At 40.8% G+C, this 27,413-nt stretch overlaps 3 protein-coding genes across 3 annotated transcripts in view; 1 reads left to right on the top strand and 2 right to left on the bottom strand.

Annotated features, from left to right (window-relative positions):
• LOC143765477 (serine/threonine-protein kinase 4-like) overlaps window positions 1-9,291 on the top strand; it is a 61,297-nt gene extending 52,006 nt beyond the window's left edge. The window contains exons 8-11 of the mRNA XM_077252171.1: window positions 580-708; window positions 1,341-1,533; window positions 5,042-5,193; window positions 8,931-9,291. Of these exons, the coding sequence (XP_077108286.1) occupies window positions 580-708; window positions 1,341-1,533; window positions 5,042-5,193; window positions 8,931-9,089 (633 nt within the window). The 3' untranslated portion in view covers window positions 9,090-9,291. The remainder of the gene's footprint in view (window positions 1-579; window positions 709-1,340; window positions 1,534-5,041; window positions 5,194-8,930) is intronic.
• The window catches only part of RIMS4 (regulating synaptic membrane exocytosis 4), a 1,070,250-nt gene that overhangs the window by 1,019,521 nt on the left and 23,316 nt on the right, over window positions 1-27,413 (bottom strand). The gene's annotated exons all lie outside the window — the stretch shown is intronic.
• The window catches only part of LOC143765476 (delayed-rectifier potassium channel regulatory subunit KCNS1-like), a 28,343-nt gene continuing 10,732 nt past the window's right edge, over window positions 9,803-27,413 (bottom strand). The window contains exons 2-3 of the mRNA XM_077252170.1: window positions 22,960-23,951; window positions 9,803-10,616 (exon numbers count right to left, since the gene is read on the bottom strand). Coding sequence (XP_077108285.1) covers window positions 10,227-10,616; window positions 22,960-23,925 — 1,356 coding nt within the window. The 5' untranslated portion in view covers window positions 23,926-23,951 and the 3' untranslated portion in view covers window positions 9,803-10,226. The remainder of the gene's footprint in view (window positions 10,617-22,959; window positions 23,952-27,413) is intronic.

Genomic DNA, 27,413 nt, shown 5'->3' with positions numbered 1-27,413 from the left:
AATGCAAACCCTCAAACAAACTGTGAAATTCCAGGTTGTGAGGTAGCAAAACGCGAAAAATGGCAAGGGGAGTGAAAACTTTTGCAAGCCACTGTAGATGAGTAGACCATAGCATAGTAAGGAATCCTAGTCAGACATTGCAGCAGTGCATGGTCGTAGACGCTAAGCTGGTGACTGTCAGGGAAAATAACAGACAAGAAAACGAGGACAATAATTATTATGATATAAGCCGTGCGAGTAATGGCAATTTCCAGAATAAAATACCAAATTAATTTTATTATTCAGACATAGTGATGTCTTGGCATTTGCTCTGTTGGCCCTTAAAGAGGCCAATAGTCTGTGCATGCTCACGGCCTAGAGCAAGGAAAGCTGCGGCCTGGAAAAGGACGCCAGGTACCAAAGGTAGGACTGTAGATATAATAACTGTAGTGAGAAACCTTTCTGTGTATTAATTGTTCTTACAGTGTGAAAATACATATATCAGATGTTCTTTGTAGCAGCCTTTAGTTGGTTGGCGATGCCCATTTTGATCTTATTTATGATGTTGACATAGTAAAATACCTTTTCCATGTTACCCAGCACCCATTTGTAAAAACAACCAAAGGAGCGTCCATTTTGAAACGCCTAATAAATGATGCGATGGAGGAAAAGATCAAACGTAGTGAATTACAGCAACGTGAAGTGGAACCAGAAGAGGAAGAGAATGCGGTTGGTCATTTTTTTATGTATTTCCAGTCACTGTTGCATGTTTTACACATTGCGAGATACTGATCATCATATTATTATTATTATTATTTATTATTATAGCGCCATTTATTCCATGGCGCTTTACATGTGATATGAGCACTTACTGTAGCCACATAGTTGTTAACACATTACCTCCAATAACACCTGCAGATCAAATTAAGCTGTTAGATTACTTTTAACTATCATGATGTTTTTGCTACCCCATCTGAGAGCAGCATGATGTAGAGGCAGAGACCCTGATTCTAGTCATATGCCACTTATTGGGGTTCTTGCAGCAGTTTTAACAAAGTTACTGCTTTATCTGCTGCAGATTTACTAGATCTCTGAATGCGGAGGTCTGCATAACCCAATCCAGCACTGAAATAAAAAAAAATGCAGGAGTGATGCTTTAACTGATTGTTCCCGCCATGGTACACTGAGTGCCTGTTTTTGGTTTGAACAGTCAGACCAATGTCAACCTAAAATTGAGCCTGCTAAGAAATATGCGTGACCAGTGATCCTCATGAGGTATTCAGTTACTATACTACTAGCATAGGGACTAGCATAGGGTTTTGTTTTAAAGTTCCTCTTAGTATGTTGTTTGTCTTTTTAAGGAAGAGGATGATGTTGATGCCGGCACAATGGTTCAGGCTCGAAAATTAGAATTTAACACAATGCAAGAGTTCGACACTATGAGTGGAAGGGTTGATGGCACAATGGTAGATAATGAACAGTTAGAAGCACAGCTTGGCACGATGTTAATAAATGAGGAGGATGAAGATGAGGAGGAGTCCGGTACCATGAAGCGTAAGATATTCAGTCTACTTAATCTTTTTGCTTTCATTGATATCTGTTGTATAGTAAACTAATGAAAATTACTCATAGACGCACTCGCCCTAGAAAGCACCCGTAATATATTAGTCAGTGGGAGAATTGGCATCTGTTAAATGGCCAGTGATGCAGTTATATGGACATTACTTGGCGTGTGATTGGTCAAGAAGACTTGGACTAGTTTATTAACATAGTTTATTCACATATACTTTAAGGTCTTTAAGGAGTAGAAGGGGATAATTACTTCACGTGATCTAGACTATATGCTTCTCTTAATACATCGTAGAACTGTGTTTGGCTTTTTTGCTGCCACATCACACTGTTGACTCGTGCAGTCTGTGATCCATTAGTATACTGAAGTCTTTTTCACACGTGCTGTTTCTTAGTTCTATTCCTCCCATTCTGTAGATTAAAATTTTTGTTTTTTCTTGCCCAGATGTAGAGTCTTGCAGTTCTCTCTGTTAAATACCGTTCTATTAGTCGCTGCAAATTGTTCAAACTTACCTAAACATGTACAGGTTGCACATCCATTGTACTGCTGACAAAAGGGTTCTATTTTTCAATGGTCTAGTAGAGCTTTAAAATAAATGTTTGTGTATTTTACATATGCCAACTTGCCTTAAGGGACAGATGGGGCAGCTGGCGTGGAAACTGTGCCAACAATGTCCACAGATCAATGAAGTGATTCAAGAGTACAAAACCTCTACTGAAGATAAAGTTACACAATACAAATAAAAGAGCTTTTCTTCTTACAGACTTTTCATTAAAATTAGCGCTATGAGTTATCATATGAGTTGTATTGCTGATTTGGAAATGTGTATGTATGGTCTTATGACCCCTAATGATATTTTAGTCTAGCTTTAGGGGTTTAGCAACCTGTGAAGGGCTGTGTACCTCGCCCGATGGCTCTGGTGCTTATTGGTAAAGCAGTTGCCCAACGATATTCTACAATCCCTAGTGTATTGCCTGGGCAGTGTTATTTGGCACCTTACAGAACTGTTATATGGTATATGCAGTATATGTTTGGATTATTTGGGCACTATATGGTAAGTGCTAAGAGAGAGCATGATGATTGGTTACTGCATAGAGCACAGACCAACATGAAGCTGTCATCTAGGCTGCCTGATCACCTCTTTTGTGGGAACAAGGACCGGGACCCCATCGCTTTTCACACTGATAGGGTTCTTAATTCTTGACCCCAATACTTGCATATCTGATGTGACTTCTCTGAGTAATGGAGTACAGAGGACCACGTAACTTGGAGAGATTACAGCTCTGTCCACCATCATCCTGAAGACTACATCACGTTGCACTACGCCGTGACCAGGTTCTGGGTAGTCCAGAACATTTATGTTGGCCAGCTTCTTGAAATGTGGAATAATTTGACTGTCATATGCTGACCTATCAATAAAACTGCTGTCTTCACTGCAATCTCACCAAATGTAGTGGTTTTCTGTCCCCTAACCTTGGAATTTACATCCTACCACTGCGCACCACCAGCTCTCTAGAACGCTGAGGATCTTCCTACTTCTTTGTGTGATGGACATGGCTAATTTTTTACTTAAAATACCAAAGTGGTTGATGGTAATGAATTATAGAAAAAGTTTGTGCCAAGTTCACCAGGCTGCTCACTCTTTGATGACATTGCTTTGATTGATGTTGAATTTTTGAGGTTTGTCCTTCTGCTTAGACTCTTGAGTTGTGCAGCCAGTGCTACGTAATTGTATCCCACTGCAATCTTTAATTTGCTCCTAGCAGGCTCACCAATACTTGAGTCTGAAAGAATATACTCCCACAGGAAGAAAAGCTTTTACCGTATCTTACAATAGGGGCCTGTCCTTCACTGCTCAGTCAAGGTCATATCAAAACAGACGTGTCTCGCCCACTTGCAGGGAAACATCTGTCTAATCCTCAGGCGTATGAGACATGCTAGATGCAAAAATGATCAAATGCTCATAGCAGTGGAGGAAGCTCGGTTATGTATGCGAGACAGGACATTTACACGGTGTAGGGTGAAACGTGATACAGTGCAGATAACCACAGAATGAAATGATCACCCACATACAAGGTTTATTTCCTGTTTTACTGCTATTGATACATTTTGATTTGCATTTTTGCAATCGGAAAATTTCACAATTTAAGTATTGCTTTTTTTGTTTTAATTTGCTACAGAGTAATCATCATTTTAATATTTATTGAATGAATAGTACATGAAAATAAGCAACTTTGTAATAGTGGACTGATCTTTCACTATCAGTTCATGGGTAATATGTGTATTTGTTGAAGACAGATATTCCATTGACTGAGATGGGAGATGGCAGTTGGTGCTTTTAAAGTTATATGGAGGGGGAGAAGCTTGAGGCAGACCCAGACATTCTGCTGCAAGGTCTCCTGAAGTGACAGTTACAGTTCTCTGTAGAACTTTATGAGCCCAAACTGCCATCTCCTATCTCACGAATAGGAGAACCTGAATTCACTGAAGACAGATTTCCTTAAAGGGAACCTGTCACCCCCAAAATGGCTGGTGAGGTAAGCTCATCGGCATCAGGGGCTTATCTACAGCATTCTGTAATGCTGTAGATAAGCCCTCGATGTTACCTGAAAGAGGAGAAAAAGACGTTAGATTATACTCACCCAGGGGCGGTCCCGGTGCGGTCAGGTCGGATGGGTGTCTCCGGTCCGCTCCGGCGCCTCCCATGTTCATTCCATGACGTCCTCTTCGGGTCTTTACGCCGCGGCTCCGGCGCAGGCGTACTTTGTCTGCCCTGTTGAGGGCAGAGCAAAGTACTGCAGCGCGCAGGCGCCGGGCCTCTCTGACCTTTCCGGCACCTGTGCACTGCAGTACTTTGCTCTGCCCTGAACAGGGCAGACAAAGTACGCCTGCGCCGGAGCCGCGGCGTAAAGACCCGAAGAGGACGTCATGGAATGAACATGGGAGGCGCCAGAGCGGACCTGAGACGCCCATTTAACCAGACCTCAGCGGGACCGCCCCTGGGTGTGTATAATCTAACGTCTTTTTCTCCTCTTTCAGGTAACATCGGGGGCTTATCTACAGCATTACAGAATGCTGTAGATAAGCCCCTGATGCCGGTGAGTTTACCTCACCAGCCATTTTGGGGGTGACAGGTTCCCTTTAACCTGATGCAATACAAAGTTTCTTATTTTCATGTGTACTATTGATTTATGAAAGAAAAATTAAAACTACGGTTCCTCTTTAATACTTTTCAAATTAGCATCATGGCTTCCATTAATTAATTCCAAACGGAATACAACAAATCCTGATGGACCCAATGACTCTTAAAAGGGTCCTTCAATTGTTTCTGCTCTAGTATTTTCAATGGTTAAATTGGTGCTGCAAAATGCTCTATTCTTGAAGAAACCTTTGATAAACCTTTGGGCAGATGTGAATGGAGACTTGCACCATCACATTTTTAAATCCTCCATGTAAAAAATATTATATTGAAGTTACTATTTGATATTACAGAAAGTAATGAACCTGCACAACTTGCCAAGCCATCATTTCTTGAGTACTTCGAAAAGAACGAGAACCAGTTGGGTGCATCACATAAAAAGTCGCCAGAGAACTCTTCAAATTCCTCTGAATTCAAGATACCTCTGAATGGAGACTACAGCTTTGTAAGTTCTGCTGAAATAACCCTTCATAATGACGATATGTGTGATGATCTTTGACTTGATCTTCCAAGTAGTATCATGACTGAATATGGTGCCACCATCTCTTCTTCCAACAAGTGCATGGTCACTCTTGTCACCACAGGAGCATAGACAAACGGCAGCAAACTATCCAATAAAACATTGTATAGCACTTGGCCGTGTTATACGCTAGTAGAGCGTACCGTAAATTGTATTTTACTTTTAAACTTTTGCTCATTTAAAGCTTTGCAGTCCAATCTTAATCAGTGACTGACAAGTGATGGTTGTCAATTATTGATTTTAGCCAGCTAGTGGACACCAAAAGGCATTTAAAGGTCTTGCTTGGGCACAAGATATCAATGAGTTATCCCTAGGTCCCAAGAAAACTCTAATAAAGACAGTAGGGTATTCCCAAGGTTAGACCCTCTATTAACCCAACACCTCACTAGGATAGATCATTAATATCAGATCGTTTGGTGGGGTTCCAGGTGTCAGACCCAATCAGCTATTTCCGCCAGTGGTGGCCAGATATAAATACTTTGAATTAAGCTGCAAACTTCTATTCATTGTATAGTGGCTGCTGCTGGGAGCAGCACAATTCACCACATGAGATCACTTCAATCGATGGACGAAGAGTATAACAGCTGATCAGTGAAGGTGCTGAGTATCGAACCCCCGCTGATTTGATATTCATGATCTATTCAATAGATGGGTTATAAATATGTTGTGCCCAAACAACCCCTTTAAAAGCAGGGATTTCCATCAATAATTTGCAGGTTCCACTGAATATTGTCCCACAAAACTATATACCAATCTTCCGAGCTCCTCCTGCTCTTTGACTTGATGCTGTTAGATTGAAAAGAGGACCTGTCACAAGGTCAAAAGTGACCAGTTTGTAAGTTTGTATTCCTGCTGCTTACCAGAGTATTAAATGTTTAATTTTCTATATTCACTATATGATTCCAACAATATGGGCCTTTTTATCTAGTGCTAATTTTTATGGTCTTTACCAACTGTGGCCCACAGGATTATATGGTGGCGTGTCTTTAGACTGGTTGGCTTTATTACCCTGTAAGCACCGTCGCCTTAGAAAAAAAGCTAAAAATAGTGTATAGGGCACACTAAATAAAAAGTCCTGTGTCTCTGGAATCATATGGTCGATTTAAGAAACAAAAACCCTAAATACTCAGTGGAGCAGCAGGCATAAAAGAAGAGTAACACTGGCCACTTTTGACCTGGTGATGGGTCCGCTTTTACATTTAGTATTTCAATTCTGATAGGTTCCCCTTGCTGGGGAAAGTTGTGACCAATAACCATTGCCGGATATGCCAGATGTTCAGATAATTGCCATGTAATACAAAGATGTGGAAGGTCCACCAGATCGAGAACCACTTGTTTGCATCTCTATACTCCAGCTTAGAGGGGATTTCCATTGCCTTCCATGACCTTTCTAGACATCTTTTCTCTATAGGCTCTCAGACAATGAGCTGCAATCCATGGACAATCCATGGACCAGTGTGGCGCGATTTCCCTCAAAAGCCAGACCTTTTGCGTACCTCATACAACCACTTTAATTTAGGCGGAATTGTGCATTCATAAATTAAGCCATATTTGTAACGCTTTACCCCCCGATACGTGAAGAACTGAATGCCCCTGAAGTTCCGGGATTCCTGGATACGGCCATTTCGTAGACATATGAGAATATAATAATTTCCTTATTTAGACACCTGACACATCCGGAACATTATTACCCCGAGCAGAGGCGCTCATGCAGTAATACGATATGGCAGGTTGAACTCTCAGGATCAATACCGTTTAGAGACTTCATTCTGCATTTCAGTAAAATCTGCCACAATTGTGATTTTTTTTTCTCTCTCCTTTAAATCAATCAGGTTTATTTTAAACATAATGCACATATGGATTTTTACCAAGGTCAGGCTAGAGTTACAGAAAGAGATGGATTTCAGGAACTGCCAGGTCCTCATTTAAAGGGCACCATTGCCAATAACAAGGCGGCTATAACAAAGCTTATAAAAGGAAAGACTGCGCTATCATACACCAGTATGCATACAGATATTACTGATCTAGATGTTACTTTACTAAACAAGTCATATACATGATCAAAGGGGCAGACGTATTCCTGACATTAATCCTTTTGAAGAATCTGGTAGTCAAGTCTCTTCCCAGCCTGAAATGACTGATAAAAGGGAATAATTGATTAAGTAAACTGTCAAGCAAATGTATAAAGGAGAGGGTATAGATTTATTTTTCTTTTAAAAGTGTTTTCCAAGCTTTGGAGAAAGGGTCTACTGTTTTCCATAAACAGTGCCCCTCCAGTCCATTGGCGGTGTCTGGTGTTGCAGCTAATTTTTAGTCAAGTGGGACTGCAGCGTTATACTGCACAAAGCTCATGGATAAACCTGGGGCTACACGGTGACTTTGGCTGCCACCAAGGTCACATAGCCACAGATTGCCATTTGTAGCCGCTGCTAAATCGCAGCTTAATGCGCGTGAATAAGGTCACATCGCTACCCTTGGGGTAATGTGGCAAGCAAGTCACTAAACATCTGACCGGGTGTAACGCTTAGCCACTTGATGGTTGAGGTCATGATACACTAGTGGTCGCAGTGTGACTCCGCTCACTTGAATTGCGCTGTGATGTAGGAGCGGCACATTGTGGTTTTTGGCCGTGGGACTTGATAAGTAGCTGTGTAGCCCCAGCCTATAAGTGGCCCTTTTTGGCGATAAAGGTAAGATTTATTTTTTCTATGATTATATAAATCTTTTCATGGTTTTTAACCTTCAGGTAGCTGTGCCTAGTACTACAGCTTTGCCTTTTGAAGTGAATGGGGCTGCGCTGAAGTACCAGACACAGCCAAATGTATGGATATAGCGATATGCCTGGATGAACTCCCAAGAAGCAGATTGAGTGGGCAGTGTTCTCCTGCCTATTCAATCTGCAGATCATGGGGAGAACACTTACAGTGCCTTGAAAAAGTATTCATACCCCATGAACTTTTCCTCATTTTTCTCACATTACACCCACAAACTTAAATGGATTTTATTGGGATATTATGTGATGTACCAATATTAAGTAGCAAGTATTTGTGAAGTGTAAAAGATATATACATGTTGTTTTTTTTATCATTATTTTAAAAATATAAATCTGAAAATTGTGACATGCATTTGTGTTCAGTCCCCCTGTAGTCTGATCCTCCCTAAATAAAATCCTGAGTGCCTTGTGGTTCCAGCTAGCGGACCTGGGTGCGCGCCAACTCCCCCCCCAACCCTGTGTCTCCTCAACTTGCAACAGTAATTGAAGCGAAAGGTGGTCCCACAAAGTATTGACTCAGGGGGGATGAATACAAATGCACGTTACAATTTTCAGATTTATATTTTTTAAATAATTAGAAAACCAGGTATCATTTGTTTTACACTTCGCAAATACTTTCTACTTTGTGTTGGCAAATCGCATAAAATACATTTCAGTTTGTGGGTGTACATGAAAGAAATGTGGAAGCGTTCACAGGGTATGAATACTTTTTCCAAGGCACTTTATATGTCCTATACTGAGGATATACTGATTATTACAGATTTTAAAGCAGGGGAAGAAAACATACAAAGATTGATTATATAGTTGCAATACATTACATGTACTATCAAGAATATATGTGCATTTATTTTTACTTAAGGTAATTGTTTCTGTCCTGTTCTCTTTTAAGTTAAAAGACTGGAGCGTGGCCGAACTGCAGATGAGACTGAATTCACTCGATCCATTGATGGAGAGCGAAATCGAAGAAATTCATCAGAAGTATCAGGCCAAACGACAACCAATTCTAGATGCCATAGACTCAAAGAAACGAAGGCAGCAAAATCTCTAAAATCCTTTGCGCCATGTCTGGATTTATTTTTTAGCAAACTTAATTTTTTTTGTAATATTTTTCTAGTGAGATATTTTTATATATTGCTGTGACTTCTTAAATGCATAAGATTGTACATATATATAAATGCTGGTAATGTGTGACGTTTAGTAAATTTAAAGGGGGCGTTCGGTGTAAATAAAGCTTCTACAGCTTTCTAATATGCTCTGTGTATTAATTAGTTTGCCGTTGGTGAATGGGAACATTTTTGTCCATATCTTGACTGAATGACAAAGTTGAATGGTTTGTTACAAGCCACATAGCTTTATACAACCAGACAGTCCTCAACACTTCTGACCCATGTGAACCTACCCTAATACAGGATCTATGCCACAAGTCACCAATCAGTGCAAGGTTAAATATGGAGATATATCCAAGGCATCCAGGTGATTTTTTTAGAACATTTTCTGCCCCCGTCGTCCGTTTCTCCAGTCCCCAGGTACATTCCCTAGGACTGCACTGCTCGGGACAGGGACCGCATTGTTAGGGCCACTGACCAAAGTGCTCGGGTCAGCAGTCGGAAAAATGCCTGCCCTTTAATTTCTCCTGTCACAGCATGCACACACAGCATTCACTACTGAATGCTGTGGCACGGGGAATGAAGGATTACGCCCTGACTAGCGCCAGACCCTACTACATAGCGGCTTTAAAAAAAAAATACAGAAGTCAGATTTCAGGGAGTTCACATGTTTATTTTTTCTGTCTGGAAATGAAGAAATAACACATCCCTATTCAAAGGAAACAATTCGTATTACGTTGTGTTGGTATCATAGATTTTAGAGTGTACTTATGCCTGTGTGGAGGCACTTGCAGGGTAAACGTCATTATTTAGCACATATGTATGTACATGCATAGCCACAAAATAATAAATGTACACGACTGTCATGGGTATCTCACATTGTGTTTTGGCCTTTGACGGGGGTTTCATCTGATTCTCCAAAAAATGTGACTCGGACCGAACCTCCAACAGAGCCATAAATTGCAATGAAACACAGTGCAGACGTACTGATGAACTGTTTGTCTCCTTGCACTCCATGGCACTGTTGAAGGTTTTGAACAGATGGTGCTCCCTAAGGGATGCCCCTCGGTGGTTACCCATTACAGTTCCGTAAAGTTCTCTGATTCTCTTTCACCATCCGCACTGGATTCTCTGATGGGCCTCCTGTCGCTGTTCCTCACTGCATTCTCCAGAGCTTTCTGTCTTCGGTAGAAGTGTGAAAACTTGTTGAATATGATGGTTATTGGTAATGCCACAACTAGTATACCACCCAAGATACAGCCAGATGCCGCTAGTTTTCCAGCTACGGTGGCAGGCACCACATCTCCATAGCCTACTGTGGTCATGCTAACAGTTCCCCACCACCAACAAGAAGGAATTGTGTCAAACCCCGTGTCTTCATCCTTCTCAGCTGTGTATGCCATTCCCGAAAAGACGGAGACGCCAACAGCCAGATAAAGGAGTAGGATGCCCACTTCTCTGTAGCTATGCTAAAAGAAGAACAAAACAAGTGTAGAATATAGACAGAGGATCACCAAATACAAGGAACAATCTGCGTACTCCACATTTCACCTTGTCAACATGAAAGACTTACAATCTACCCGGGCCTTTGGGGCATTTCCACAAGAGACCTGATTAATTCATGATCCACTAGAACCTGAGAGTCTTTCAAAGGTTATACTAGACATGGCCTGGACTTTTTTTGCATTTTGCACATGGTCACACATTTATGTTTTCTCTTGGAAAAATAATTATCCCTTGAACACAGGATTCAGTCTGCAATTACGTCCACCTTTTAGGGTATTCTCACACTGCCAATTGGATGTCATCATAGTGCAGTCCAACATCCGTGGACACAGGATGGAGAAATGAAGTTCTCAATCTTCTCCGCACCTGGGCTGTGATTTCTCCCATGCCAGAGAATCTGATCACAGTAAGATGACACTTGGGTCTAACGCCGACAGTTTGAGTCGACTGTCATTTACCTACTTAGTCTGATTCTCTCACGTGAGAGAATATATGCCAGTGTGAGCACGCTCTTATACTGTAAAGTTCACCAGCCACATAAATGTTGTTCCAAAGGTCAATCATATAATGGCAGCCCCTTTCACTTCCATGAAGCATACAGAGAAAGGGTCTCCATGCTGGTGGGGTGTACTTTCCTTATTCACTGCTACATTAAAAGAAGTTCTCTAGGAATATTAAAAAAAAAAGTAAGTTCCTAAATAACTTTTAATTAGCAAATCACTGAACTTGTCCATAGACTGCTGTACATTGTCTGGTTTGTAGGGCTTGTACACACATTGATTAGTTGCAGCAGGAAAAGGCTGTAAAAATATTTGCATTTTGTATTGTTCTGATGTGTTTTTACTTGCATTTTTTCCCATTTATTTGAATGGGTGATAAAACACTTACAGAATTGACATGGTGCACATTTGAAAAAAACGCTTTGAAGGTTCGAATCTGCAAGGAAAAAATAAGCATTGTGTGCGTGAGACTTCAGAAATGTCACTCACTTTGCTGGGACTGTAATACTAAAAATAGAAAAGGTGTCAATTCGGCAATGTGAGTGGCCTTTTCTTGCCTCAGCACCAATGGTATTTCAGCTTCCGATGTCCATTATTGTCTATAGATCAGATTTCATAATGACATTGTCGCAGTCACTATCTGAGCTCAGCAGCTTGTGCTGTCTACCCGAGCAGAGACGCTGAGCTCACTGAGTGGCTGCAGCGCTGTCAAAGTGACGTCAGCACTGCAGGTGATAACCGACACCAGGAGCAGCAGCAGAGACTCAGTGATGTATAAGAGGAGGTAGAGTAGAGCAAATGGTATTTTTATTTTTTTCTAACACCTGTGCCTGGGAAAATCTGTCCAAGAATGTTAAAGGTTTTTTTTGAAGACCCTTTAAATATTCTAAGATTTTTGTAAGCGTAACACGACACAGTGATTAAATCACTAATAAAAAGTGTGACTTTCTAATTAAAGGTGTTTAGGAATTTATCTATATTGAAAGAGATACGTTATTTGTCGGTTCCCTTAGCGCAAGAAAGTTTCAGGAGTTAAAACCTCAACAAGAAATGAGAAAGGAATAGCAGGAAACTTGGTGAAAATGCCCCTCTCTTCTCTTAATGGGTCTTGTGGCATGAACCCCAAGAAGAAAAGGTAATCCATTATTTTATGAGGCTCCAGGTGGATGTGCACAATTTGGTGAGGCCTACATTTAAGGGGTTGAACAAATTTTCTATATTTTATCAAATGTGTTGGGGATATTATTTTCTGGAATTTATTAATACATAAATATTGCAGGTTCTCCACCTTTGCGAAATACTATGCTAACTATGTTAAATGCCACAAAATCACATCTCCAACATATTTGCTAAAATAAAGCGGGCAACCACTGTAAGTAAATATGGAGCCAAAGGCCTCAACCTGTGGTACATGTATAGGGGTACACATCATGCATTTAGGAATTACCTGCACAGTCGCCATTCCATGTTTATAAAAGGTACAGTACTGTTCATGATCACTTTCTTGGGGTTACTTTGATTTCATTTATTTAAGAAACTAGAGCTTAGCTTACAAACAGTAAAAACTTGGGGGAATTTATCGTTTATGAAGTTCATAAACAGGCCGGCAATCACCTGGCGAAAAAGCAAAACTCTTGTTCATCAGATGAAATGATTTTTAAAGTTGCTTAAAAATCATCATTCTCGGTAGCACAATGTCTGGGTTAAACAGGAGACGTGCTGCCGAGAACAGTGATATGCTATGCACACAGAACGATCATATTAACAATTGTTCTGTGCATATGAAAGTGCAATCAGCCTGTATAACCAGACTATTAAATGACCGCCAATCTACTTAGACGTAGCCAATCAGTGTTCATTTATCAGCTGCGATCGGGAGGTCATAGCGCTGTCTACGTCATGTACTTTGCGCTGAAGCATTTTGTGCCTAATGTATGAAAACAAATCTTGTGCAACTGACATGGGTTGCTTTTGTTAACATTCAATCTTTTTATGCCTCCTTGGGGAACAGAAAACTGACATGTACAGTGGGGAAAAAAGTATTTAGTCAGCCACCAATTGTGCAAGTTCTCCCACTTAAAAAGATGAAAGAGGCCTGTAATTGACATAATAGGTAGACCACAACTATGAGAGTCAAATTGAGTAAACAAATCCAGAAAATCACCTTGTCTGATTTGCAAATTATAGTGGAAAATAAGTATTTGGTCATTAACAAAAGTTCATCTCAATATAATAATAATCATTTTATTTCTATAGTGCCAACATATTCCGCAGCACTTTACATTTTAGAGGGGACTTGTACAGACAATAGATATTACAGCATAACCATAAACACATAGATCAAAACAGATACCAAGAGGAATGAGGGCCCTGCTCGCAAGCTTACAATCTATGAGGAAACGGAAGACACAAAAGGTGCATGGTAACAATTGTTTTAGTTGTTCGGACTAGCCATAATGTAGGAAATCGGGTGTTCATGTAAAGCTGCATGAACCAGTTATCAGCTAGAATATGTAAAAGTACAGACACAGAGGGCTATTAAATGCATATAGCATGTGAGAACATGATACGAAGAACCTGGTTATGGTAAAAATTTTGAATGGGCACTACAGGGATAGTTAGATTAATGTGTTGAGGTGGTAGTTCAGTCTAAAGAAATGCATTTTTAGTGCACACTTAAAACTGTGGGTATTGGGAATTAATCGAATTAACTTGGGTAGTGCATTCCAAAAAATTGGCGCAGCATGTGAAAAGTCTTTGAGACGGGAGTGAGAGGTTCTGATTATTGAGGATGTTAACCTCAGGTCATTAGCAAAATGGAGGGTGTGGGAAGGGTTGTAGACTGAGATGAGGGAGGAGATGTAGGGTGTTGCTGAGCCATGGAGTGCTTTGTGGGTGAGGGTAATAAGTTTATACTGAATTCTGGAGTGGATGGGTAACCAGTGTAATGACTGGCGCAAGGTAGAAGCATCGGTGTAATGGTTGATGAGGAATATGATACTGGCTGCAGCATTCAAGACAGATTGGAGAATGGAGAGTTTGGTAAGAGGGAGACCAATTAATAAAGAATTACAATAGTCCAGACCAGAATGGATAAGAGAAACAGTAAGAGTTTTTGCAGAGTCGAATGTAAGAAAGGGTCGAATTCTAGAAATATTTTTGAGGTGCAGATGACAAGAGCGAGCCAGTGATCGGATGTGATGGATGAATGAACGCTCTGAATCAAGTATGACCCCAAGACAGCGGGCGTGTTGCTGGGGAGTAATGGTAGAACTGCACACAGAAATGGAAATGTTGGGCATAGGTAGGTCAGTAGAGGGAGGAAACAGAAGGAGTTCAGTTCTTGACAGGTTCAGTTTCAGATAGAGGGAGGACATGATGTTGAAGACAGCAGTAAGACAATCACTAAAAAGGCAGGTGTGATGTCAGGAGAGGAGGTGTATAATTGGGTGTCATCAGCATAGCGATGGTACTGGAAACCAAATCTACTAATTGTTTGTCCAATGGGGCAGTATACAAAGAGAAGAGGAGGGGGCCTAGGGCTGATCCTTGAGGAACCCCAACTGTAAGGGGAAGATGAGAAGAGGAGGAGCCAGCAAAAGATACAGTGAAGGAGCGGTCAGAGAGATAGGAGGAGAACCAGGAGAGAATGGTGTCCTTGAGGCCAAAGGAGCGAAGCATAGTGAGGAAGAACTGATGATCCACAGTGTCGAAAGCTGCAGAGAGATCTAGGAGAATTAGCATGGAGTAGTGACCATTAGATTTAGCTGTTAGATCATTAGAGACTTTAGTGAGGGCAGTTTCAGTAGAGTGTAAAGAGCGGAAACCGGATTGAAGAGGGTCGAGAAAACAGTTATCTGAGAGATAGCAGATAAGAAGGGAGTGGACCAGGAATTTAAAGATGAAGGGAAGATTGGAGACATGTCTATAGTTAGCGGCACAGTTTTGGTCGAGTGATGTTTTTTTTAAGTAACGGATGTATGATGGGCTGGCATGCTTAAATGTGGAGGGAAAGATATCGGAAGAGAGAGAGAGGTTGAATATTTTTGTTAGGTGAGTAGTGACAGCAGGGGAAAGGGACTGGAGGAGATGTGATGGAATAGGGTCACTGGCGCAAGTAGTAGGGTGAGAAAATGCAAGATGCCTGATCACTTCTTCTGTGACTGGTTCAAAATTGGAGAGTGAGCTAGATGCAGTGGGGGAGGGAGGACAGTGCAAGGTATGAGGGGATTGGGAGAAAATTCCTGTCAGATATGGTCAATTTTTATCTTTGAAGTAATTGGCCAGATCGTCAGCGTGGAGATCCGTGGTTGGGGCCTGCACTCTTGGGTTGAGTAGGGAATGAAAAGTGTCAAAGAGACATTTTGGGTTATTGGATAGTGAGGTGATGAGGGTGTTGAAATAGGTTTGTTTGGAGAGGTGAAGGGCAGTGTTGTATGTTTTAAACATAAACTTATAATGGATGAAATCTTTGGGTAGATTGGATTTTCTCCACAGGCATTCGGCGCACCTGGAGCACCGCTGTAGGAAAGGTGTTTGCAGCATATGCCAGAGTTGTCGCCATCTGTGCCAAGTTGTTCTATGTATAGGAGGTGCAGCTTCATCCAGGGCACTTTAATATTTGTTATATATCCTTTGTTGGCAATGACAGAGGTCAAAAGTTTTCTGTAAGTCTTGACAAGGTTGGCACACACTGTTGGTGTTATATTGGCCCATTCCTCCATGCAGATCTCCTCTACAGCAGTGATGTTTTGGGCCTGTCGCTGGGCAACACGGACTTTCAACTCCTTCCAAAGGTTTTCTATGGGGTTGAGATCTGGACACTGGCTAGGCCACTCCAGGACCTTCTTATGCTTCCTACGAAGCCACTCCTTCGTTGCCCTAGCAGTGTGCTTGGGATCATTATCATGCTGAAAGACCCATCCACATTTCATCTTCAATGCCCTTGCTGATGGAAGGAGGTTTGCACTCAAAATCTCACGATACACAGCCCTATTCATTATTTCATGTACACGAATCAGTCATCTGGGTCCCTTTGCAGAGAAACAGCCCCAAAGCATGATGTTACCACCCCCATGCTTCACAGTAGGTATGGTGTTCTTTGGATGCATCTCAGAATTCTGTCTCCTCCAAACACGATGAGTTTTGTTTCTACTAAACAGTTCTACTTTGGTTTCAGCAGACCATAAGACATTCTCAAAATACTCCTCTGGATAATTCAAATGCTCTCTAGCAAACTTCAGATGGGCCCGGACATGTACTGATTTAAGCAGGGGGACACATCTGGCACTGCAGGATCTGAGTCCTTGGCGGAGTAGTGTGTTGCTGATGGTAGCCTTTGTTACGGTGGTCCCAGATCTATGCAGGTCATTCACTAAGTCCCCCCGTGTGGTTCTGGGATTTTTGCTCACCGTTCTTGTGATCATTTTGACCCCACAGGGTGAGATCCCCAGATCTAGGGAGATTATCAGTGGTCTTGTATGTCTTCCATTTTCTTATTATTGCGCCCACAGTTGATTTCATCACACCAAGTTGCTTGCCTGTTGCAGATTCAGTCTTCCCTGCCTGGTGCAGGGCTACAATTTTGTTTCTGGTGTCCTTCGACAGCTCTTTGGTCTTCACTATAGTGGAGTTTGGAGTGTGACTGTTTGAAGTTGTGGACAGGTGTCTTTTATACTGATAACAAGTTCAAACAGGTGCCATTACTACAGGTAATGAGTGGAGGACAGAGGAGCCTCTTAAAGAAGTTACAGGTCTGTGAGAGTCAGAAATCTTCCATGTTTTTAGGTGACCAAATGCTTATTTTCCACCATAATTTGCAAAATAAATCTTGCCAAATCAGACAAGGTGATTTTCTGGATTTCTTTTCTCATTTTGACTCTCATAGTTGTGGTCTACCTTTGATGTCAATTACAGGCCTATCTCATCTTTTTAAGTGGAAGAATTTGCACAAATGGTGGCTGACTAAATACTTTTTTTCCCCACTGTACTGTGGAAACATTAAAAATAGGAGCAAAAGCCTTTTATATTTGCAGAAAATATGTGCCACATTGACGACATAAAGAATAGACGATAATTAGGACGATGGTCAAGCCTCAGAATTTGTGTTAATAGCACCTCACCTTGTTAAATTGTTGTAAAATGTCGGCTGTTGCTTGTCTTAAATAGCTTGCCTCCAAAAGCAAATTATCCCACATTTCTTTTCTTAAAGTAAGTGTTGGCTATGTTGAAAGCTCTATAAAAGCTTTGCTTATCTTTATTTCATAAGTTTAACTCCGAGCTGGATTGTTTATTATGCATTTATAATAGCTGGCTCGTTATTAAAGCGGAAAGACTAATCTCAGCCTTTTTAGGACTTTATCTAAAAACATTCTAATAAAAGAGAACTTGTTCCATGTCACTAGCAGGGTTCCACTATTTGCTAGAAGTGTTGGGTATTTCTTTACTCGCAGCATCTTTCATGTATTGTGCTTATTCATATTACAGTGTTGCAGTCAATATCAAGCAAATGATCAATCAAAATGGCAACTCTATAATAATTGTAACAAAATTGTCAGAGCATGGTCATTAAAGGGGTTGTCCCACAAATAAAGTACATTTTAGTTAATAGATCTTGGAATAAAAATAAGTTCCACAATTGAATATTTATAAAGGTAACATCGTTCTCATTGTAGATGTCCAAGATGCACCAGTGACCGCGAAGATATAGAGAATGACAGCAAAGCACTTTAGTAATGCTAATATCACAGGGGGGCAGTGTGCAAATCAAATTTAAGTGGTTAATTTAGCTGTTCCAGTGCTTGCTTCTCCTATGGAGACGGATCAGAGATGTAATCCAATTGTCGTGTTAAGGAGTATTTTAATTCCACAGAGCTAAAGTACTGTGTAAGATCCAAATGCCCATAATGGGTTCTCCTCGAGTGTCCTATGTGCCGTGTTAGTAATAATTACAAGGGCACATCGGCTCGTTCATAGACATGACGTGTGATGTCACTTTGCAGAAAGGTAGAGTGGCCAAGATTAACCAAAATATGAGTCGTTTTATGGCTAATCTCAGTCACCGTACCATACCTTTGAGTAAAATGACATCACACGCCATCTCTAGGAAATTGCACACGTAGATACCAGGGACTTGACTGTCCAGAGTGCCTTGGTAATAACTACCAACAGGGCACTAGAGGAGACTCCACTATAAGCCTTCGGATTATACACTGTACTTTACTTTTTGCACTTTAGCTCCGTGCATTTGAAATATTCCTTACCACCTATGGATTACATCTCTGATCTGTTGTATGCTTAGGAGAAGCAAGCACTGGTGCGTTTAATCACTTAATCACTCAGTCATACATCCACATTTGGTTATTTGATTTGCACAATGTCCATTTGTGGTATTAGCATAACTAGAACGCTTTGTTGCTCTCCTCTACATCACTTCAGCCACTGGTCCATTTGGACATCTACAGTCCGTACAGTGTTACCCTTTTTTTTAAATTTTACATTTTTAACAAGTTTTACACAGGGCTCGCTTAGGTCCACCACCTTCTGCAATTGTTAAGTTATCATTTTGCGTTAGTGTATACAGTGGATTGTGAAAGTATTCACCCCCATTGGCATTTTTGATGTTTTGCTACCTCACAACCTGGAATTTCACTGTTTTTTGAGGGTTTGCATCAGTTCATGTAAAGAATATGCCCTCAACTGTGAACATTTGGTTTTCTTTTTTTGTGAAGCAAACAACAAATAGGACAAAAGAACGGAAAGGTTCAGTGTGCATAACTATTCACTCCCCTAAAGTCAGCACTTTGTAGAGCCTCCTTTTGTGGCAATTAATAACTGCAAGTCTCTTTGGATAAGTCTCTATGAGCTTTCCACGTCTTGCCACTGGGATGATTGCCCATTCCTGAAAGGCAAAACTGCTCCTTCAAGTTAGCTGGTTTCCTCTGGTGAACAGCAATCTTCAAGTCTGACCACAGATTCTCAATTAGATTAAAGTCTGGGCTTTGACTAGGTCACTCCAAAACATTTACATTTTTCCCTTAAACCACTCAAGTGTTGCTTTAGTAGTATGCTTTGGGTCATTGCTCATTGGAAGATGAAAAGACAGACAGACTGGAACAAGAATGTTCTTGGGGTGAAGAGTTGGGTTGGTTTGGCACCAGACATAGCATTTACCTTGGTGACCAAAAAGTTCAATTTTGGTCTGATTTGACCACAGCACCCTCCCCCATACATTTGGGGAGTCTCCCACATGTCTTTTGACAAACTCAAAAAGAGCCTTACTATTTTTATGGGTAAGTAAAGGCTTTTTTGCTGCCCTCTCTTCCATAAGGGCTACCTCTATGGAGTGTGCAGCTTATTGTGGCTATATGGACAGATACTCTAGTCTGTGCTTGGGAATTCTGCAGTTCATTTAAGGTTACCTTTGGTCTCTGTGCTGTTTCTCTGATTAATGCACTCCTTGTCAAGCTGAGATGAGAGTTTTAGTTAGCGGCCCTCTAATGCCAGATTTGCTGTGGTACCATGTTCTTTCCATATGATGATAATGGATTTGATAGTGCTTCGGGGGATCATCAGAGATTTGGATATTTTTTTTATAACCTAACACTGACTTGTACTTCTCAACAACTTTGTCCCTGACTTGTTTAGAGATCTCCTTGGTCTTCAAGGTGTTGTTAGGTCAGTGGTGCCTCTTGCTTAACCCCTTCATGACCGGAGGTATTTTCATTTTTTGTGTTTTCGTTTTTTGCTCCCCTTCTTCCCATAGCCATAACTTTTATTTTTCAGTCAATATGGCCATGTGATGGCTTGTTTTTTGAACGATGAGTAGTACTTTTGAATGACACCATTGGTTCTAACATATTATGTACTTGGAAACGGGAAAAAAATTCCAAGTGCGGTGAAATTGCAAATAAAGTGCAATTCCACAATTGTTTTTGTTTTGCTTTTTTACTATGTTCACTAAATGCAAAAACTGACCTGCCATTGTGATTCTCGAGATCACTACGAGTTCATAGACACCAAACATGTCTAGTTTTTTTTTAATCTAAACGGAGAAAACATTTCCATCGTTTGTTAAAAAAAATTAATAAAAATTGCGCCATTTTCCGAGACCCGTAGTGCCTCCATTTTTTCGTGATCTCGGGTTGGGTGGTGCTTATTTTTTGCGCGCCGAGCTGACGTTTTTAAAGATACCATTTTGGTAAAGATACGATCTATTGATTGCCCGTTATTGCATTTTAATGCAATGTTGCAGCGACCTTAAAAACTTAATTCTGTTGTTTTTACTTTTTTTCTCGTTATGCCGTTTAGCAATTGGGTTAATTCTTTTTTATATTGATAGATCAGACAATTCTGAACTTGGCGATACCAAATATATGTATGTTTGATCTTTTTTATTGTTTTATTTTGAAAGGGGCAAAAGGGGTGATTTGAACTTTCATATATTTTTTTACAAACCTTTTTTTTTTACTTTTGGCATGCTTCAATAGTTTCCATGGGAGACTAGAAACTGCCATAACCCGATCGGCTCTGCTACATACAGGCAATGATAAGATCACCTGTATGTAGCAGAATTGCTGACTTGCTATGAGCACCGACAACCAGGCGGAGCTCATATCAATCCAACAGTGACAATCATAGAGGTCTGCTGGAGACCTCTGGTTGTCATGCCAACTTATCGGCGACTCCGGGTCATGTGACATGGTCATCGATGAGCGGGATTTCCAGCGTGCTTGCCGGAAGCTCGTGTTAAATGCTGCTGTCAGAGTTTGACAGCGGCATTTAATGGGTTAACAGCGGTGGGTGGTTGCGATTCCACCCGTGGCTGTTAGCGGCACATGTCAGTTGTTCAAAACAGCGCCGGAAAAGATGTGGGCTCACCGCAGAGCCCACTTCAAAGGAAGGGTGTGTACTATTACGCCTGATGTGGAAAGGGGTTAATGGTGTTGCAGCCTCTTTAGCCTTTCAGAAAAGGTGTGTATATGCTGACAGACCATGTGACACTTAGATTGCACACAGGTGGACTTCCTTTCACTAAGCATGTGACTTATGAAGGTAATTGCTTGCAAGAGAAAGTTTTAAGGGCTTCACCGTAAAATGGGTGAATACAAATGCACATGCCAATTTTAAGTTATTTAATCCTATAAATTTAATTTATGCCTACATTTTCTCACTTCACATCACCAGCTAAAATTATTTATTATTGCAAAGCCAAGGGGGGTTGAATACTTTCTCAAGCCACTGTACATCCTTTTTTTTAATTCCACTGGCTGTGTTAAAAAAGTGTTACTGTTCTGAGATAATTTTCTAAATATGCTCCTGCTATGTACCTTGTAATGGCTGTGTCTCATCATGCAGAGATGATCTAGTTCATGTTCGGCACATACCACAACTCCTAGGCAGTAGTGGAAGCATTAGTCATTTATGATAAGTGAGTATACAGATGAAACAGCAGGAGCTTGCAGCTGCTACTTTCTGAGGTAATACATTTCTCTGCCTGTTTTATCATAGCCCAGGAAATATGAGTTTCTACCATTTCTCCAGTCTTGTAATCTCATCATAACTTATGTTATGATAGCATTAAAAGTAATGCTGCATTCTGACAAGGTGGCTCTTTTAGTTCTGGGTGCTGTAACTGCCGAAATAATCAGTTGTGTTATTTGTCCAAAATACCTTTTCTTCTGTCAAGAAGGCAGGCCTTTCCCCCCTGCTTCAGACGCCGCACAGCCGTCAGTCAAGTCTTCTTGGCGCCGGGCGCCGCCTCCTCACCGCTGTTTTGAAATCTGCCGGCACCTGCGCTCTTTTCTTCTGCTTTGGGCAGGCGCAGTGAGCGCTGCCCGTCTGTCCTCATATGCAGTCTAGCTGACTGCGCCTGTGCGGCCGCCCTGCCTATGAATCCCAGCCCCGCAGTGTCTTCTGATTTATTCACATTGCGGGGCTGGGATTCACAGGCAGGGCGGCCGCACAGGCGCAGTCAGCTAGACTGCATATGAGGATGGACGGGCAGCTCTCACTGCGCCTGCCCAAAGCAGAAGAAAAGAGCGCAGGCGCCGGCAGATTTCAAAACAGCGGTGAGGAGGCGGCGCCCGGTGCCAAGAAGACATGACTGACGGCTGTGCGGCGTCTGAAGCAGGGGGGAAAGGCCTGCCTCCTTGACGGAAGAAAAGGTATTTTGGACAAATAAAAAAAACTGATTATTTCGGCAGTTACAACACCCAGAACTAAAAGAGCCACCTTGTCAGAATGCAGCATTACTGCTGCACAAGGTGGCTCTTTTAGTTAAAAACGCCTGGGGAGTGACAGGTTCCCTTTAAGTGGGAGAACTTGCACAATAGGTCGCTGACTAAATACTTTTTTCCCCACTGTAATTTGTGACTTTTCCTGGGCCTATTTATCGTTTTGGGAAAATTATGATAGACCTCTTTTTAAGACATTTTGATTTCACATCAAAGTTACATTTTAGCTTCTGCTATCAATGTGCAGCCAAAGTTGTAGTTAAGGAAATGACCCTCCTGTAATTTTTTAATTTATTTTTATAAACCAGTGAAATATTAAATTGACATTTTTCACTTATTTTGGCAGCCAATTCCATTAAGTAAATATTTGCACCCATCCCTATTAGGGGCATACACACTTTTACAATGTATTAGGTTCTAGGTTATTAATGCGAGAAAGTGACAAAGCTATCTAGATAATTTGTGGTATCAACATCTAGTGGCTGACTAATTTACTGTATATTGGTCGGCATACTAAAATGGATTTTTGAATTGAGTAGACAGTTGTGAAAATTAACATCTGCTAATTTTACCTTAAGTGTAGCTCCAAGTGAGCGAAGGCCGGTTGAATGTCTCGCCAATTTGAGGACTCGAAAAATCCTCATTAGTCTAAACACTTGGACCACTTTTCCCACATTGTCTAATTCGTGATCACTGCCGATGGTCAGATCTACCAAGAGGGTGAAGTAGAACGGAAGAACTGAAACAATGTCTATTAAGTTTAATGGATGTTTAAAGAACTTCTTGAGATTGGGAGCAAGAAGCAGCCTAGAAGTTACTTCAAATGTAAACCAGGAGATACAGAAATACTCCAGATTGTGAAGAATTGGATCGTCTATGGGTACATCATCCTCATCTAGGTTTTGATATTCTGGCATGCTGTTGATACACATGGTTGATATCGAGAGGAGAACTACGCAAATGGAGACAAAACTGAAAATCTTGCTGGGAATTGAATATCCAGGATTTTCCATAGTTAGCCAGAGCCTTTTGCGTAAGTTACCACATTGTAATGTGTTAAAACGCATGAGATCATGATTAAAGTCAGAAATTTCATCTACGGATGTGTCCACACTGCTCACCTCACTTTCTTCATCCCAGTTACGTCTTCTGCTTTCTAACTTTCGTTCATGGTATCGATAACTGCAGCAAGAGTCTAAAAAAAACTCACTGATTCCCCAGTATTCTATTTCCTGGGAAAAGGAGAAGGCACATAAGTCATCCATCATGTGCAGTTTCCCAGTCTCATAAAAATATAAGACATATGGAAAAAGGCCTGGATTACGGTCAAAGTAAAACTCCTTAGATACCAAATCGTAATCATCACAGATTTGTAGGATGGATTCTTCAGAGTCACAAAATAGTAGACGGCCAAGCCTGGTGTCTGGAAATTGTGACAATGTGATCGAGCTGATTTTCTTTTTTAGTCCTCCAACATTTATATTGATGGCATGGTCCTTGAAATTCCCAATCCAAAAAGATTTACTTTTATGAACCATGGTCACTGATTATTGCATTGCTGTATCTGAAAATGTAAAGCATAAAATTAATAAAAGCTTAAAATAAAAATATTTTTTCATTGAAGCTAATGCTGTAGGAAAGCTATAGTAAGAGCAGAGAATATTCATGAAATAAGGTTCACATTTATATGCGTAAAAGGGGTTGTCCCCGATCAGAAAAAAAAATTGCCAATTCAGTTTATTGTAAAATATAACCCCAAAACTTTTATTTTTCCTCCTTGGGTCCAGCACTAAGCTGCACTACTCTTATGATTGTATGTAAACTGAAGAAGTGATGTCACATCAACAGTGCTGCAGGCAATCACTGAGCTAAGTGATTGGCTGCAGCACTGTTGACATGACGTTACTCCTGCAGCCAAACAACAGAGACTGGATTAGTGCCAGAAATGCAGCATTTGATCAGAGGTGGGAAAGGAAGCGTTCACATTGCGCTCCAGGCACCCGTTCTGTGGTCCCGTCGGGGCCATAGACTATAATAGTGTCGGCAGAGTGAACGTGCATCATTTTCAGGTGTGTACTCTTTCTGCAGCCAAATACTCAGACATAGTAGTCTCCCTTGTAACATAAAAATAACATTTTATGCCACGTGAGCCCTGCAGTCAAAGAGCGACCACTATTAGGTTGCTGCACACTTACCGGTACTTCCCACGGATGTATCTTTGACTAGGGAAAGTCGTGAGAGAGCTGCAGCCCAATAGCAGTTGCTGATTGGCTGCAGGGCTCATGTGGTATAACAATGTTACATGAGCCTCGGGATTTTACAAGGCGGACTACTTATTTTAAAAAGGGTTTGTCCAGCAATAGACGATGCAATGCAGAGGCTATAGAAGACAAATGATGTCACATTATTAATGAAACCTAATTCCCAAAATTATTTTTAGCCAAAAATATATACATTTATGTATGAAAAAAATGTCTCCAAAGGTGCTAAAGTCACACAAAGTGTAAACAGGAAATGATGTAATTTAGTGTAAATTCGTAGTTCATAAAGGGGACCATTCATGTTTCATATGTTGCTACATCTATTGACAGTATGGTACAGAGAAGGAGAAGCTGAGCAGAACAATGTATAGTTTTGCTGGAAAAGATTGAGTTTAACTTGTATTATATTCATTGAAATCCCTGGTGTTTGTATGCATGAGGCCAGTTGGCAGTCCTACTTGTTGATTGACAGCTGTCTCTGCATGCACAGTAGTACATGGAAGACTGTCAGTCACTGAGTAGAAAAACTGACTGGACTCATAAACAAGCCAACAACAGGGATTTCAATTAATAACATTCACTGAAACACTTCCCACAAAATTGCATATGAATCTGATCAGCCCATTCAGTTCTACAGGGGAGTCACTAGCGCCAAAGATCCGGGGCTTGCGCCCCAAATATCTTGGCCAGATCACCTTATCTCCTGAGACCATTGCATTGAACTGTGTCAGCATCAACATGGAGTCGACAAAGATTAGTCCTGTGATAGAGCAGGGAGACACGAGCTCCTTGCCCTATCACTTTCCATCATACTATATATATGGGGCTATGAAGACCATCGTATTAAATATGGGGTTGTGGGGACCATCATTATACATGGTGCTGTGGGGACCATCATACTATAATATATGGGGTTGTGGAGGCATCATATTATTTATGAAGAGATGCGGGCACCATCATAGTATATATAAGAAACTGTAGAGCCTCGTACTATATATAGAGGGGCTATGTAGCCATTTTACTATATAAAGGGCTCTGGGGACTATCATATTGTGTATTGGGGCTGTAGGACCATCATACTGTAAACACAGAGTTGTGTGAGCACTCAGAGGTTTTTATAGGGACACTCAGGTTCCATTATTATTATTTTTTTTTTGGGGGGATTGATATCTTTAAGTGGTCACTCAAGGGTATTTGTTGCTGGAAGGGGTCACTTGGGATATTATATCCTTCAAGGGAGCATACAGGCCTTTCTATATAGCATAGTATGGACATTCATTCTTTCTATGGGACACTAATTTTTTGGGGGCGTAATTATAGTAATGACACCATTTTTTAAATATTGGAGTCCGTGTTCCACGCCGCAGGTGCACCCTGTGTGGGGAGTTTTTGTAGGTTGGGAATAGATGGAGACAGCGCTGAAAATGTGAGACATCAAATGTGTTTTTGTTGTAATGCAGAAGAGTCGTGGCTGGAAGAAGTGATAATGGAGGTCTGGGCCAGATGGAAAAGACGAGACTAATGAACAACCCCAATCAGAAAGAATGTCAGCTGTAAATCACCATCTATAACAGTACAGGACTGGTATCTACCAATATACGGTCATATGGTGTATGGTGGTAATATTGCTGTTTTTAGTAGCTTTTTTTCTTTTTTCTTTAGAACAGATTAATGTATTTCAGTCATTATGCAGTAGAAGGTGTATGGTGGTATCATTGGTCTTTGTGTAGAGTGTTTTGTTACTATACTGTATGTAAAGGTAATGGTCATATTATATAATGTATTCACTGTGTAGTGGTGATGATAGTAGAGACTATGTAGCCATAGTGTTTTGGCCTTGCATAGTAGTCATTTTGATAATATTGGTCTTTGTATAGTGTATTTTGGTTAGCAAGAGTGGTATACTACTATATACTATATATGTACAAGTGCTTCTCACTAAATTAGAATATCATCAAAAAGTTAATTTATTTCAGTTCTTCAATACAAAAAGGGAAATCCATATATTATATAGAGTCATTACAAACAGAGTGATCTATTTCAAGTGATTATTTCTGTTAATGTTGATGACTATGGCTTACAGCCAATGAAACCCAAAAGTCATTATCTCAGTAAGTTAAAATAATTAACAAAAAACACCCGTAAAGGCTTCCTAAGCATTTTTAAAAAGGTCCCTTAGCAGGGCCGTATTTGCCACTAGGCACTTGAGGGCACGTGCCTAGGGCAGGATGATGTGGGGGGCGGCACCTGAGCATGAGGTGACTTATGTAAACTAGAAGCTTGGGCTGATAAATGGCAAATTAGCTTTAATGGGGATAAATGTAAGGTCATGCACTTGGGTAGAAGTAATAAGATGTATAACTATGTGCTTAATTCTAAAACTCTGGGCAAAACCGTCAATGAAAAAGACCTGGGAGTATGGGTGGATGACAAACTCATATTCAGTGGCCAGTGTCAGGCAGCTGCTACAAAGGCAAATAAAATAATGGGATGCATTAAAAGAGGCATAGATGCTCATGAGGAGAACATAATTTTACCTCTATACAAGTCACTAGTGCGACCACACTTAGAATACTGTGTACAGTTCTGGTCTCCGGTGTATAAGAAAGACATAGCTGAACTGGAGCGGGTACAGAGAAGAGCGACCAAGGTTATTAGAGGACTGGGGGGTCTGCCATACCAAGATAGGTTATTACACTTGGGGCTATTTAGTTTGGAAAAACGAAGACTAAGGGGTGATCTTATGTTAATGTATAAATATATGA

This window comes from Ranitomeya variabilis, chromosome 4, assembly GCF_051348905.1.
Source record: "Ranitomeya variabilis isolate aRanVar5 chromosome 4, aRanVar5.hap1, whole genome shotgun sequence".
NCBI classification, from domain to species: Eukaryota; Metazoa; Chordata; class Amphibia; order Anura; family Dendrobatidae; genus Ranitomeya; species Ranitomeya variabilis.
The sequence above is the reverse complement of the archived record's forward strand: the minus strand, read 5'-3'. Positions and strand labels throughout refer to the sequence as shown.